The sequence below is a fragment of the Panthera tigris genome, chromosome B4 (genome assembly GCF_018350195.1).
Source record: "Panthera tigris isolate Pti1 chromosome B4, P.tigris_Pti1_mat1.1, whole genome shotgun sequence".
Taxonomy (NCBI): Eukaryota; Metazoa; Chordata; class Mammalia; order Carnivora; family Felidae; genus Panthera; species Panthera tigris.
In genome coordinates this window covers 17,594,711-17,609,473 of record NC_056666.1, presented here as the reverse complement: position 1 = coordinate 17,609,473, position 14,763 = coordinate 17,594,711, and the positions used below count along the sequence as shown (strand labels likewise).

General features: G+C 38.9%; 1 protein-coding gene across 1 annotated transcript in view; it reads right to left on the bottom strand.

Moving 5' to 3' along the window:
• Positions 1–14,763, bottom strand: part of MALRD1 (MAM and LDL receptor class A domain containing 1) — a 778,752-nt gene that overhangs the window by 664,113 nt on the left and 99,876 nt on the right. The window contains exons 14-15 of the mRNA XM_042993660.1: positions 7,545–7,691; positions 498–595 (exon numbers count right to left, since the gene is read on the bottom strand). Of these exons, the coding sequence (XP_042849594.1) occupies positions 498–595; positions 7,545–7,691 (245 nt within the window). The remainder of the gene's footprint in view (positions 1–497; positions 596–7,544; positions 7,692–14,763) is intronic.

Genomic DNA, 14,763 nt, shown 5'->3' with positions numbered 1-14,763 from the left:
TGTGCTGTTGAAATGGCCTGAGTATTACTTTGTCTGTGTTTACTTGGCACCAGAAAGACTAAATGAAAAAATAAAATTGCACAAAATGGAATTCTTTTTTTTGGGCCCATGTTTATCTCCCTTTTTCCACCCTTTCATCTTACTCTCAACAAGCACTTGTGTAGATTATTTTATTTTACTCAATTAACACTGTTGGCCAAAATAATCAGCAGTTTTGGCAGCATGTACCCAGTTTGGAATTCTTGAAAGGACTGCGTGGAAAGAATACAAAATGACAGAACAATTCGTTAATAGGCCCCCAAAAAGAACCGTTGAAGTTATATGTTGCAAATGGTCTTTTGGAAGGACATGACATTTCATGCTGAAATAGCTCATATAAATCTCAGTTCATCATGAAAACAGTAGTAAAAGATAGCAGGCATTTACTGGCAGCAGTAACCCACGCCCAAAAGTTTACAACCACAGAATGGTCAACGCAAATCCCAATAATTGGTTACCTGACATGGGGTAGAGGCAGTGTGTGCTTTTGTAAGAACAGGACTTCCAAGTTTGGCCACTCCTGGAAATTGATGTGACCTGAAATAAATGAATGATCCTACAAAAAAAACAAAAAAAAACCAAAAAAACTGTAAAGGCACATGGATATAAATTCTACTATCGTATATTAGTAATTCTTTGCTCTTACACCTTATCCTTGCACACATTCAACTGTCAATCAGATAAAGAAAATTACATTTTTACTTATGTACCATTTAGCTCTGTAGATAACCAAAAGTTCTTTCAAATGGATAACAGTAAATATCTACAATAAAATCCAATGGATTAAAATCAACTCTTGGTCTAACCCCCCTAAACAAATATTTTTATTGGCTTACGTCGTGTCATAAATAGAATCTGAAATCAAATTAAATGAAGCTTCTAAGTTTACAATTGGACATCCAACATGCCCTTATGAAATTCTCATGAGAGCATGATTTTTAAGTTTCTTCACAAAGTACTGAAGGATGCCAGCCTGTGGAGTTTGGTTTCTCCTGGGGCTTACATGTTTGACATTGTTGTCTGTGCTAGTAGGGATGAAAGCTTAATTAAAGATCTAATCTGAGCGTTAACAAAATAACTGCTTTTAGATTTTAACTACAGTAGATGTGCTCATGGCAAATGTACGAGGAGATAACATCTCTTAGCAGCTCAAAAGATCACATAGTCTGAACTGCTGTCAGGGGTAGCCTCATTGAATATTGAAAATTTACAAGGAAGGCTACGCAGAACAATGTCAAGGTCTGATCCTGCCCTTTGATAATCATGAAGTGATGGGCAACTTGGAAAGCCAACTATTTTGACTGAAAAATACCATATTCAGAAGGTGATTTTCCTAGATATAAGTACGCAGAAAGGAAAAGATTTCATAATTAAAATGTATTATTTATAGATACCACCATGTATTTATCCGAACAACCAGGGCTGCAAATCAGCAGTATCATCTCTGAATGAGAAAAATAGGACAGTTTATATGGGCTTTTTTTTTTTAAGTAGGCTCTACACCGACCTAGTCTCCGCATCCAATGTGGGACTTGAACTCATGACCGTGAGACCAAGAGTCACATCCTCTACTGACTGAGCCAGCCAACCACCCTTATACAGGGTTTAAAATCCCAAAACCAACAGGAAAGAATAAAACCTCTTATTCCCTAATTTCAAACTAAGAGTGATACAAACTATATACGCTCATTAAATGGTTTCACCTATAAAAGAATAGCATAGGAAAAGAGGATTTTGAAAAAATTATTCCAGCTTAAAAATCCCCAGGTTCAAGCAAAACTCAATTGAATACTTTTAAAAGACAACCAAAATTCTACAAATTAACAAATACTCAAAAATCTTGGTCCCCTGGTCATTTAAAAACAATATGCACAATTTCAAACAAGCAGTTAATTGAAGGATGGGACATACAAACTAAAACTGCAAAATCTAAAAGAAGCAAAACGTTTGAATAAATTGGTTTTACCACAAAAATGACTTGTAAAGTGATGAAAAAAAATCTTATGGAAATGTCTGGCACCACGGGTGACTTTTAATCAATTTTTAAGGAATATTTGTAACATGATTCAAGGGATCTTAAGTCTTAGAGATATGTGGAGCTCAACTCATTTTACATTGCCAGATAGCTCTAATTTAAAAGTTATGGAAATAGGAACATAAAAAATAAATTGCAGAGCAACGTCACTCATGATCATAGTATAAAATTCTAATTAAGAACTTATCAATTACATTCGAAACCCTTATCCAAAAATATGTCCTGACCAATCAGTGCTTTCCAAGAATGGAAGCTTGGTTTAATCTAGCCACTCTATCAACATAGTCAAATAGATCAACAAATTAAAGGGTAAAATCAGACTTGGACCAACAAATACTGAAAATCCTGTGGCAAAAAAATAGCCATTGCAAAGAAAATAACCTTTAGAAAATATTAAATGTAGGGGCACCTGGGTGGCTCAGCAGGTTAAGTGTCCAACTTCAGCTCAGGTCATGATCTCACAGCTCGTGAGCTCAAGCCCCACATCGGGCTCTATGCTGACAGCCCAGAGCCTGGAGCCAGCTTCAGATTCTGTGTCTCCCTCTCTCTCTGTCCCTCCTCCACTTACAATCTGTCTCTTTCTCTCAAAATAAAAAAACATAAAAATTTTTTAAATAAAAAAATATTAAAAGTAAACAATTAAATGAAGATTAATGGTCAACCCCAAAATAAATATCCTAAATGGCAAACAACAAAGTTATTTTCATTAAAATGAAAAAGTAGAGATTTATGTCATGATTATTAGTAACAGATAATATTAATTATCTTAGACTAACATTATCTTATAGGTCTAGTGAATGCAATTGTGAAGAAAATAATATATTTAGTAATTATAACAGAAAAAATAGAGACAGTTTCCATGTTTTGCCAATAATATATTCCTAACAGTAGATACCCCCAAGATTTACGTTTTTATATAATGACAAATATTAACAAGAGAATTTGGTAAGGTTAAATCATTTTTTTTTAACTTTAACAATAAAACCCTAGACATAGAAATGGTGAGAAATACTCTCTTCACAATTACATTAATGCAAAATATGTAGGAATAAGTCTAACAAGAAAAGGACAGAACTTTTATGAAGAACATTATAGGGGCGCCTGGGTGGCGTAGTCGGTTAGGCGTCCGACTTCAGCCAGGTCACGATCTCGCGGTCCGTGAGTTCGAGCCCCGCGTCAGGCTCTGGGCTGATGGCTCGGAGCCTGGAGCCTGTTTCCGATTCTGTGTCTCCCTCTCTCTCTGCCCCTCCCCCATTCATGCTCTGTCTCTCTCTGTCCCAAAAATAAAAAAATAAAAAAAAAAAAACCAAAAAAAAAAACGTTGAAAAAAAAAAAAAAGAACATTATAAAAACTTGTAGAAGACCATAAACCCTGTTATTAAATAGAAAGAGATAATAGATAATATATTTTTAAATGGAAAGATATTATAAAATTATTAATTTAGTGAAAATTTATTTGCAAGCTAAATGAAATGCTAAGAAAATTTTAATATTTTGAAAACATAGAATACAGTCTTAATATTTACATGGGCAGGTAAGGAGTAAAGAGAATATGAACTCTGAACCCAGACCCAGGGACTTCTAAAAATATGTCTCTGGATTTAAGTCTGGTTTGCAGAATGTACTAAGAGAACTATGGAATTATAGTATATCAAGTAAATTGTTCCTGGTAATCTGCATGGTTCATTGTAAAACACTTATACACACCCAAGAGGGGTGACAGGAAAAACACAGTATAAAAATTAAACAATGAGGAGATCAGCCTCTGTGGGTTAAACTGTCCATGCCAGCCTCAACCTCATCTTTTGCAAAGCATGCATCTGCTTTTAATGTAATGGTCTAGAAGGGACTACTTACATGATGTGAAAATATTAGATAGAGGACTTGATAATGAATCAAATATGATATAAATATCACAAATATTACCATAAAGAATAAAAAGTCAGAATACAACAAGTAAAACCAACCAAATGAGATTTGGTTCATGAATGCAAGGGTGGTTTAATATTTGAAAAATTCATGTTATAAATAAACAAAAAAGATAATATGGTGAGCATATGGTTATCACATATTCAAAAAACATTTGACAAATGTTAACATACATTCATATATATATACACACAAAAAAACACATTATGAATAGAAGGGAACATCGCTATCTGATAAAGCAAAACAATCTTTCAGCAAATATAGCACTTAAGGTTGAGTTATTAACAGCTTTCTTCTGAAATAAGAACAAGTTTAGAAGCTATCACCTGTTCTATTCAACATTTGCCCAGAATAACTAGCCAGTGCAATGACACAAAGAAAACAGAAGGCTTCACATTCAGATAGAAGGAAATAAAATTGTCATTATTTGCAGATAAAATAATATATGCATATATATTCACAATTATTTTAGGTTCATACACACACACACACACACACACACACACACACACAGCTATATAATAAATAAAATTAGCAAGGTCATTGGGTACAGGATCAATATTTAAAATACAATGGCATTTCTCTATACCAGCAAACAAAAACAGTTTTTAAAATATTATAAGAGCTGAAAACCTATCAAAAACCTAAAAAATGTAACAAAACATTTTTAAAATATATACACTAAAAGCTTCAGAATTTTAGAGAAATTAAAGAAGCTCTAAATAATCTAGGAGATTAGAAATATTTGAAAAGATCTTTTTCAGTAAAATACAATAAAGATTACAAATGAGCAACCATTTTATACCCACAGATTAGAAAAATTTAAGAGACTATAATGCCTGCTGCTGGTAGACAAATGGGAAAAAAGCACTCTTCTTTTGCTACTGGAATTTTAAGTATTAAGATTTGAAGGGAAAGTACATATCTTTCTGTAAAAAGCTAGTAGTCTCACCCATAGTTGTTCACTGCATAGAACTAAAAGCACCCTATATAAGAAGGTGTGTACAAGAATGTATTTTTTTTTTTTAACGTTTACTTATTTTTGAGACAGAGAGAGACAGAGCACGAGCAGGGGAGGGTCAGAGAGAGAGGGAGACACAGAATCTGAAACGGGCTCCAGGCTCTGAGCCGTCAGCACAGAGCCCGACGCGGGGCTCGAACTCCCGGACCGCGAGATCATGACCTGAGCCGAAGTCGGCCGCTTAACCGACTGAGCCACCCAGGCGCCCCTGGATTTTAAAGCACCGTCATGATATTGTCACTCAATAAGAGGATAGCTAGATACGTTATAGCATATCCAGACCAAAGAAATGAAGCAAACAAACACAAAGAATTTTAAATGTAAGACAATGAGTATGTAGGATCACAGGATAATGATCTCTAAGACAGGGAAAATAAACGAGTTATGCCATACAATTTCCCCAGCTTACTGCCTAAACAGTTTCCAGCTGCCGTGTAGGGAGTGGGGAGCCAGAAGGAGTGTGACAGTCTCTTCAAATTGAAAAGATGGACGTGCTACTTTGGGGACACTCAAGTGGCTAGAGTCCACAAGGCAGAGGACAGGAGGACAGGGCTGCAGAGAGAGAGATCCAGAGATCCACAGAGTCTCCCCCTCCCCCAAATCTCCACCTGAGTACTGACCAGTGCATGGAGGTGAGGAAACTTAAGTGAAGCTGGAACTTCAACTTCTAAAAGGCGCAACTGGAATATTTCCCAGAGGTCAAAAAGGGCCAGAAATCAGAGGCCCTTTCACTCAACACCAGAAGGAAAACATTAATTAAACAAAGGAACTGGATAGAGTACTCAAGTCAAATGAAAACTTATGTCCAAAAACAAAACAAAAAAAAAGGTATGCAAATCTTATAGCATGTTCATAATCACCAACATTTAGAAACTAAAATATCCTTCAACTGATCAATGGGTAAACAAACTGCGCTTTATCAATGCAATTGAATACTACTCTGTAGTAAAAAAGGAAGGAGCTGCAATCAACAAGGATGAAAGTCAAATTCATTAAGCTAATTGAAAGAAGACAGACTCAAAAGGCTACATAGGACATTAGTATATTTATATGACATTATGGAAAGGGCAAAACCATAGGGACAGAAATCAGATCAGTTAGATGCCGGTGGCTAGACGTGAGATGAGCATTGACTGCAAAGTGGCATAGCATTTGGGGGGAGAATGGAACTCTTTCAGATCTTGAGTTTTCTGATAGTTATACAACTACATATGTTTGTTCAAATTCTGTGAACGGTACACCAAAAAGGTTGAATGTTGCTGCATTTAAATTACACTTTAACAGATGGACAATGAGTTGTCCTTTCTGTTTCAAACTTTAATCCACTCCATCACAAAATCTTAAAGAAAAAATAAGGTTAACAGGCGTGCACGCACGCACACACACACACACACACACACACAAATCAGGACCTTACTCCACTGTGAAATAATAATCTGGGTTTATAGTTTTAGACAACAGATGGACGGCCAAAGTCTCTCTCTCCATCCATTGACATGCCCCCCCACCAACCCCAGTTTGCAATGGCTATAATTTAAAATACAGTCAACACTGCTAATTTGGCATACTTCCTTGGAAATCTCAAAGGAGAGACAGAATAATGTTCAAGAGGGTTGTATGAGCTTAAAGAGGATTGACAATACAGTTGTGTTAGTATAAAGTTTTAATAGGATACTAATATACCTAGGCAATGACATCTACACAAAAGAGAGAAAACAGAACAAAACCCTTCTGTTTTCCTTGGAGATTCCCAAACCTTGATTGAAATGCCATGTGTTGTTATAATTGCTCTATATTAAGATGCTATATGAAAATTGTAATGGTGCTTAAAAATACATGAGAAAGAAGATTGTCACAAAGAAGTTTTAAGAGTGATTAAACTGCATTCAAGTATTTGTCAATTTATTTTATAGCTGGTGCCAAATCTCTGTTCTGTTTCCAGAAAGAAGATTAAACTATTTTTCTTTCTGTTTTGAAAAAATTGGATTGCTCTAAAAAGAAGGCACACCTGTTGTACATGAGTTCTGGCAACTAGAGAATATTATCAGAAGACTCCCCCCCCCGCCACCCTCATGCCTTCAACCCTGTAAAAAACGTGGCAACAGGGGTGCCTGGGTGGCTCAGTCAGTGGAGTGTTTGGCTCAGGTCATGATCTCATGGTTCATGAGTCTGAGCCCCACATCAGGCTTTCTGCTGTCAGCACAGAGCCAGCTTCTGATCTTCTGTCCCCCTCTGTCTGCTCCTCACCCACTCGTGCGCTCTATCCCTCAAAAATAAACATTAAAAAAATTATAAAACAAAAAGTAAAAAAAATGTGGCAAGAAAAACATTGGTTATTAAAACAATGTTCTTTTCGGGAAACTCAATTAATTACAAATTATCATGTTGATCATGACAGTTTAAAGCAAGACAAACCAGAGTTCTATGTATATAGTCTATAGCTAGAAATGAAAATACATAGTAGCACCATTCTGCAACATGAAAGACAACAAACATTGTTTTAAGAGGAAAACGTCCTACCATTATTTGTGTTTGCTATGTGATCAGCATCAGGTAGGTGGTTGTCTCCACTGGCCAATCCTTTCATGAACTCCCAGTGTGAATCTTCTGTGAGAAATGGTTCCCAACCACAGAAACCAGACTCAAAATCACACGTGAGATGCTGTGCTGTTATGCATGGGGGGAAAAAACAGATGAAGAGAAATTAAGGAGGAAACTTAATTCCTGAAATACAGACTTTATATTAGCCAATTAACTTCGGAGGGCAGAACAATCATTCCACTTAGTAATAATCGTTTTCTGAATATCAGAATAGTTTACTTTTCCCTCAGAGTTTTCCACATGATGTGTGAGGCATTGCCCTTCTACATTCTTCTAACTACAAGTTTGGCACATTTCATTCTGGCTGTGGCCATCTCTACTGTGCTCAGTGATGCACCATCAAAGTAGAGCTTTCTTTGCAGGGAGTAACTGATTCCTCTGCCAAGACCAACAAGATTCAACAGCTCAGTCAGTAGTTTAAAAAGATCCATTTGAAAGAGGGGAATTGATTCTGGACACCCAAACAGTTTATGGTTGGTGCCTTGGTATTCATTCTGTTACACTATTTTAATAGTTTCTCAAAAAAAAAAATTGCCTAGTCACAGTGGAATTGCAGGTAAATTAGACATTCTGAACTTTGCTTTTCGTTTCCCTCTTAATACACAACTAAAAAGTCAGGAAATACTTATGTTTCTACATTAGTCACAAAAGAAAACAGTATGGAGGTTCCTCAAAAAGTTAAAAATCAAACTATCATATGGCCTAGTAACTGCAATAGTAATTGTAATTGTAATTATACTTACCCAAGGGACACAAAAATACTGACCTGAAGGGATACATGCACCCCAATGTTTATAGAAGCATTATTTACAATAGCCAAATTATGGAAAGAGCCCAAATGTCCATCAACTGATGAATGGATAAAGAAGATATGGGGTGTGTGTGTGTATGTATTCTTCAAAAAGAATGAACTCTTGCCATTTCCAATGACATGAATGGAGCTAGACAATATGCTAAGCTAAATAACTCAGTCAAAGAAAGGCAAATACCATATGATTTCACTCATATGTGGAATTCAAGAAACCGATGAATGGGGCGGCGGGGAAGAGAGGCAAACCAGGAAACAAACTCTTAAATCTAGAGAACTGATGGTTACTGGAGGGGAGGTGGGTGGAGGGAGGGGTTAGATAGGTAATGAATATCAAGGAGGGCACTTGTCCTGATACGCACTGGGTGTTGTATGTAAGTGATGAATCACTAAAATTCTACACCTGAAGCTAATATAACTGTATGTTAACTAACTTGAATTTAAATTAAAACTTGGGAAAAAAGTAATACATACATACATACATAAAATAACTTTAAAAAAAAGAACTAGTTCTAGATTAATTCAATGTTTGGGATAAGCTTCATAGGATCTTTACCACTTTTGCCACCAAATTAGTAAGAAAAATGCAGCAAGACTGGGCAGTAAACTAGAAATTGCAACAACCTGACTTGTGCTTTTGAGAAATTAGTTTTTATGAGCTTAAATTCCCTTTACCTACAATAAGAATCATAGTATCAGGCTATCTTAGGTAATAGCTTGGGGAGTAAATTAATACAATTTAAGAATTTATTTCCAAATACTCCTTTTCATGCATATGCATTTTTACAGCACTGGGACAAAATAATTCTTGGTCAAAACATACGCGAAGTTTTGACAAACTCCAAGTTTTAACAAGCTCCCTAGGATCAAAATGCTATCATCTTGGGGAAGCTGGGGGGCTCAGTCGGTTGAGCGCCCAACTTCGGCTCAGGTCATGATCTCGTGGTTCCTGTGCCCGAGCCCCGCACTGGGCTCTGGGCTGACAGCTCAGAGCCTGGAGCCCGCTTCGGATTCTGTGTCTCCCTCTCTCTCTGCCCCTCCCCCACTTGCGCTGTCTGTCTGTCTGTCTCTCTCTCTCAAAAATAAGCAAACATTAAAAAAAAAAAAATTTAATCCTATTATCTTTAGTAATAAGAACAACAGACATGTGACTGGAAGTACCCAGTGTGGTGCTGGGGATTTTGCATACAGTACCATTAGTCCTCTCAATTACCCCACACAGTAAGTGTAATCACCCCTCAAAGAGAAAAGCAGCTCTAAGTACTTGTCTGTGGTAAATTTAGTAAACAGAACATCTGGGCTTTGAAATGTCTGTCAACAAAGCTCTTTAACTATGAAGCCTCCCTAAACCAGGGACTACACTACCATATGCGTGCTCCTAACCATTATTTTCAATTTTAAATAATATGACCAAAGTGACCAGTATATTGAATGAGCTCACTATATCTTAATAATCAAAGGATCTTCAAATTTCTATAAACAGGGATGCCTGGTTTCATGACCAGATAGTTCATCACTAACGTGTCAACTCTTAAAACACTGAAGTCCACTATGCAAGTAACACTACCACTTAAATTTTCTCTACATGTAAACATTTAGATCTCAGAGCAGGCTTGTTTAGACAGTCATATAACTGATATATAATGTTATTTTCTTCTTTACAAGCAAATATTGTCTTCTCCCTGAAATGGATTTCCCAAAAAACAAACACGACTACATTATAATAATGAAAAGATGTTGCATACTACCTAATGGTGAATCCACATGACAAGGAAATGCCATTCACCCATAAACTTAACTGGAAATCTTCTGGATGTGTTTTTCTTTACTCAGCTCTGGCTAGAGAGTTCAGAGGGTACTACTGATAAAAAGTTAATCCTCAAAGAAGAATCTCTTCTGGTTTTTGACAGTCTTAAGCACCAATAACCAGCTGTGACTGTTTCCCGGGTCATCTGGAAAATCCTCTGGTCTAATTCCTTGGTTCTCTATGAACTTTGCCACTTATTAGGTGACCTCAGACTCTTCTCAGTTGGTAGAGTGTAGAAATACGCAAGACTCAAAATACATATGTGACCTCTGAAATGTGGTTAAAGGTTCCAAATCCTTGGTTTTGGACATGGTAAGGAACTTTTCCACCTACTCCCAAGGGTACCCAAAATTCTCCCCTGGAATACACCTCCCTGGAATAGAAAATCTTCCATGGGTGGGGTGACCACCCATCTGGGTTGCCACAGTTTATGCCTGTTGTCCTAGCATAACAATTAAAACCTTTTTTCTCCCTCTCAAGCATTCCTGTTTGGGTAATAAATTCAACATTGCCCTGTTGGGCAATACATATTAATATACAAAGGATATAAATCCGTGCAAATAGCAATCTTATTCACTGCAGGTAGCCACCGATTTAACCAGTAACCATCCTATTGCCCAACTAGGCAATACTGTGAATTGGCAATAAGACCAAGAACTGTGGATGGAAAGTACAATGTGACCCAAACATCACCCCACTGTTCCAGAGGCTCTTCACAACTGTGTCTATGTCGCTGAAAGGCAAAGATATAAAGAGGATTTCAAGACAAAATAACTTTGGGTCATGTAAATGTTGAAATGTGGCACTGGGAGAAAAATTGATCTCTTTCATTATCTGGATGTTTCACCAGTTAAAATGTCAATCGTTGCACTTTCCACAAAACATGAGAAACACCCTGTCCTTTGAAAAATGAACATTTGTTTTTGAAATCCATCACCCTAAAGATAGGTGGATGTGGAAGCAAAATGGTACAGTCACCTCCATAAAAATCTTGCTGAATTGCTCAGCTGTTTCTACCAATGACAGTTATCCCAGTACACTTCAAAGGACATTTTTAAAAGTATTCTAGAATTTATCTGTGCTATAAAATATAAATCAAATTCCAGTCACCAAAGTTTAGGTTTTTCCATTAAAATTCCCCTACATAATTCAAAAAGTTTAAGTTGCAATTATAAATATCTGAAGAAAACCAGGGGAGCCAAACACATTTTGGCCACTAATAAATGCCTGACACCATATTGTTAAACGCTAAGTATTTATAAAATCTAAAAAATCATCTATTCATATTATAAGTGTTCATTACAGTGATTTTTGATTATTTGGTTGCTTTTATTTTAACTTCCTGTGATTATAGAACACACTTCACTATTTCTAATCAGAGCATGAGAAATGGCACTGTTCATAATTTTAGCAAAATTTTGCTGAGTTCATCAGAGTAATATTTTAAAATTATGACAAAGCTTTCTCTTGCATATTTAAACACTGCAGCATATTGGCCAAAGAAAAAATTCACTGTAGCAGCTGAGGAAAATTCTTCTGGATTACAAAAATTAAAATATTTATGAATCTTCTATTTCAGAAGTAAATCGCTTTTCCGTTATATAAGGGGGGAAAAGTATGTATGGGAATAAATGGGGAATGTTGCATTCCATAAGCATATATTAGATCTTAATATGATTATATTAGGTAAACATTTTAATACTTACTGTAAACCCACAAGGATCTTTTCTCCACTACATATATTATTTCCCTTGCCTGCAGGAAATTTTTAGCATAACATTTTTCTTCAAAATATGAAAGACATCCAGAGACAGCACCACAGTGAACATTAAATGCACTGCATTGGATTCTTGGTTAAAACTTCCTTCACTTGAACACTGTATCAACTTCTCCTTTATTTTTTTCTGACTTCTCCTTTAAAGTATACTTTAAAGTACTAGCATTTTAAATGCTCTGAAGAATCCTACAATTAAAAGAACTTTTTTTTCCACCAGAGTTTCCCATACTATTTGATTCGGACACAGATCTGTCCAACCTTGCATCTTTTTTGAAACACATATGCAGTCTTTTTCCATGTTATGATTGAAAAGGGTATATAAATTATTGTATTTTTGTGTGGTAAAATATAGGTGGCATAAAGCTTATCTTTTTAACCATTTTAAGTGTAGTTCAGCAGAATAAGTACATTCACACTGTTGTGTAACCATCACCATCAGGCATAGTCCAAACTTCTTCATCTTTACAAAGTGAAACTCTATACCTAGTAAACACCAACTCCCCATCTTTCCCTCCCCTCATCCCGGCAACCCCCATTCTGCTTTGTTTCTATGAATGTGACCCCTCTGTGTACCTTGTGTAAGTAGAATTATACAATATTTGTCTTTTTGTGACTTGCTTGTGCTATTTAGCATAATGGCTTTAGGGTTCATCCACGTGGAATGTGTCTAGAAATTAGGTATATTTTGTATGTAAATTGTTCAGCTTGCAAATGTATATGCCTTTAGATATGTTTGGAACAAGGTATATTTTAATTATTTTATTAGAAGCATTTAAAAATAGGGGCATCTGGGTGGCTTTGTCTGTTAGAAGTCCAATTCTTGGTTTCAGCTCAGTTCATGATCTCACAGGTCGGTGGGATCAAACCCCACATCAGGCTCTGCGCTGACAGTGCAGAGCCTGCTTGGGATTCTCACCCTTTTCCTCTCTCTCTCTCTGCCCCTCCCCCACTCATGCTTGCTCTCTCTCTCACAAAATACATAGATGAGTTTTTAAAAGAAATATTTAAAAATACATTGCAATGCAATGTCCCTCTTTTATACAGGATCTTATTAGTAAATGTCAAAAATCTATTGTTTGGAATCATGCAGTATTTGTCCGATAACTGGCTTATTTCACCTAGCTAATGACTCTGCTTATATGAGGTATCTAAAATATTAAAACTCCCAGAAGCAGAAAACAGAACAGTGGTTATCAGGGGCCAAGGGTACAGGGAAATGGTGAGTTGTTGTTCAATGGGTATAGCGTCAACTATGCAAGATGAATTCGTTTAGAAGTCTCCTGCACAGTACACAGTCAACAATACTGTGCATTTTTTTTTTTATTTTTGCAATACTTCTATTTAGGGCTTTGTCGAAAATACGGCCTTACATAAATTATTTTCAGAACGGAGAGACAGAAAAGGGACATGGGAAGAAAAAAAAAAAAAAAAAAAAAAAAACACCTCACTTAGCTGCTCGCTAAGACACGTTCGGCAGGACCGTTTTCCCCCCTCGTTTAAACGATGTATTTGAAGCTCAAAGTGCCGTCACAGGTGTTTGCCTTTGAAACTCCCCCACAAATCTCGATGACAGGGACTTTTAGGGTCGGCGCGGCGAAGTTTTACGGAGCAGAGGCATGGAGTCTGTTTACAACTTTGACAGGTGCTCTCTTCCACTCGAGAAGAGTTCTAAGACTTCTGTCTGACAAGTTCTGCAAGCCTGCCCGAAGGAAACCTTGGGGGTGCCCTGGACCCACATACCTGGGCACTGCGCCATCGGCTGCTGCAGTCCTTGCAGTAACCGCCCCACTTCTGCTCGAAGAACTGGAAGCGCGGGAGCTCCCGGCCCGGCGGGGGGCTGCCCGGCGGGACGCCTCGCTCCCTCGGGGCTGTCACCGCGGTCCCGGGCCCTCCCGCCCGCCCGCCCGGGCTCCGAGCGCGCGGGCGCCCGCCGCTGGGGGCCGCCACGCCTCCCCGCATCCCCCGGCCTGCGCCCGCTCGCCGCGGGGTCGCCCCCTTCCGGGAGGCGGCGCGGCGTCAGGAGGCCACGGGCGAGGCCACGGCCACAGCGCGCGGGAAGAGCTCGAGGCGGGGGGCGGGGGGGCGCTTTCGGCCGCCGCCGCCCGCCGCGAACGCGGGGGCGGGGGCGGGGTCGGGGATCCCTGCACAGCAGCGTTAAGTGCTTCCCAGCGAACACGACCCCTAGACCTCGCGGCGCCGGTTCACCGGCACGGCCCGGGGGCGGCTGCTGGGTCCGCGGGGAGTACCCACCTGCTGGAGGGCCAAGAGCGGCGCCCGCCCGCCGCGAGCTGTCGAAGTCCAGGGCGGCCGTCCGCCGCGGGGAGGCCTGTGAAGACCGCGAGGCCGCGGAAGAGGAAGCGGGAGGGTAGTCCCCGCCCAGGTGCCGCCGGCCGCCCGACCCGCTGCGCCCCGGGCCCGGGGCGGCGAAAGGTGGCGGGGCGAGCCGCCCGGGTACGAGTAGGGGGCGCACGCTACGGTAACCGGCCAGCGTCTGTCCCCATGTGTGCGGCCACACGTGCCGCCCCACCACGTTGAAAGGGTAAAACTCTCACGTTCACTGTTCTTACAAGAAGGACACAGAAAAGCTCCTGGACAAAGACCGGGTGTATAACTCAACAATCACAGACATTAAGTATGTGCATTTGTTGTGCGCCCATTGTTCTTCAATAAAACTGCTTTGAAAATCTATCGTTCGGGTGCCTGGGTGGCCCAGTAGGCTAAGCATCAGACTCTGGGTTTTGGCTCA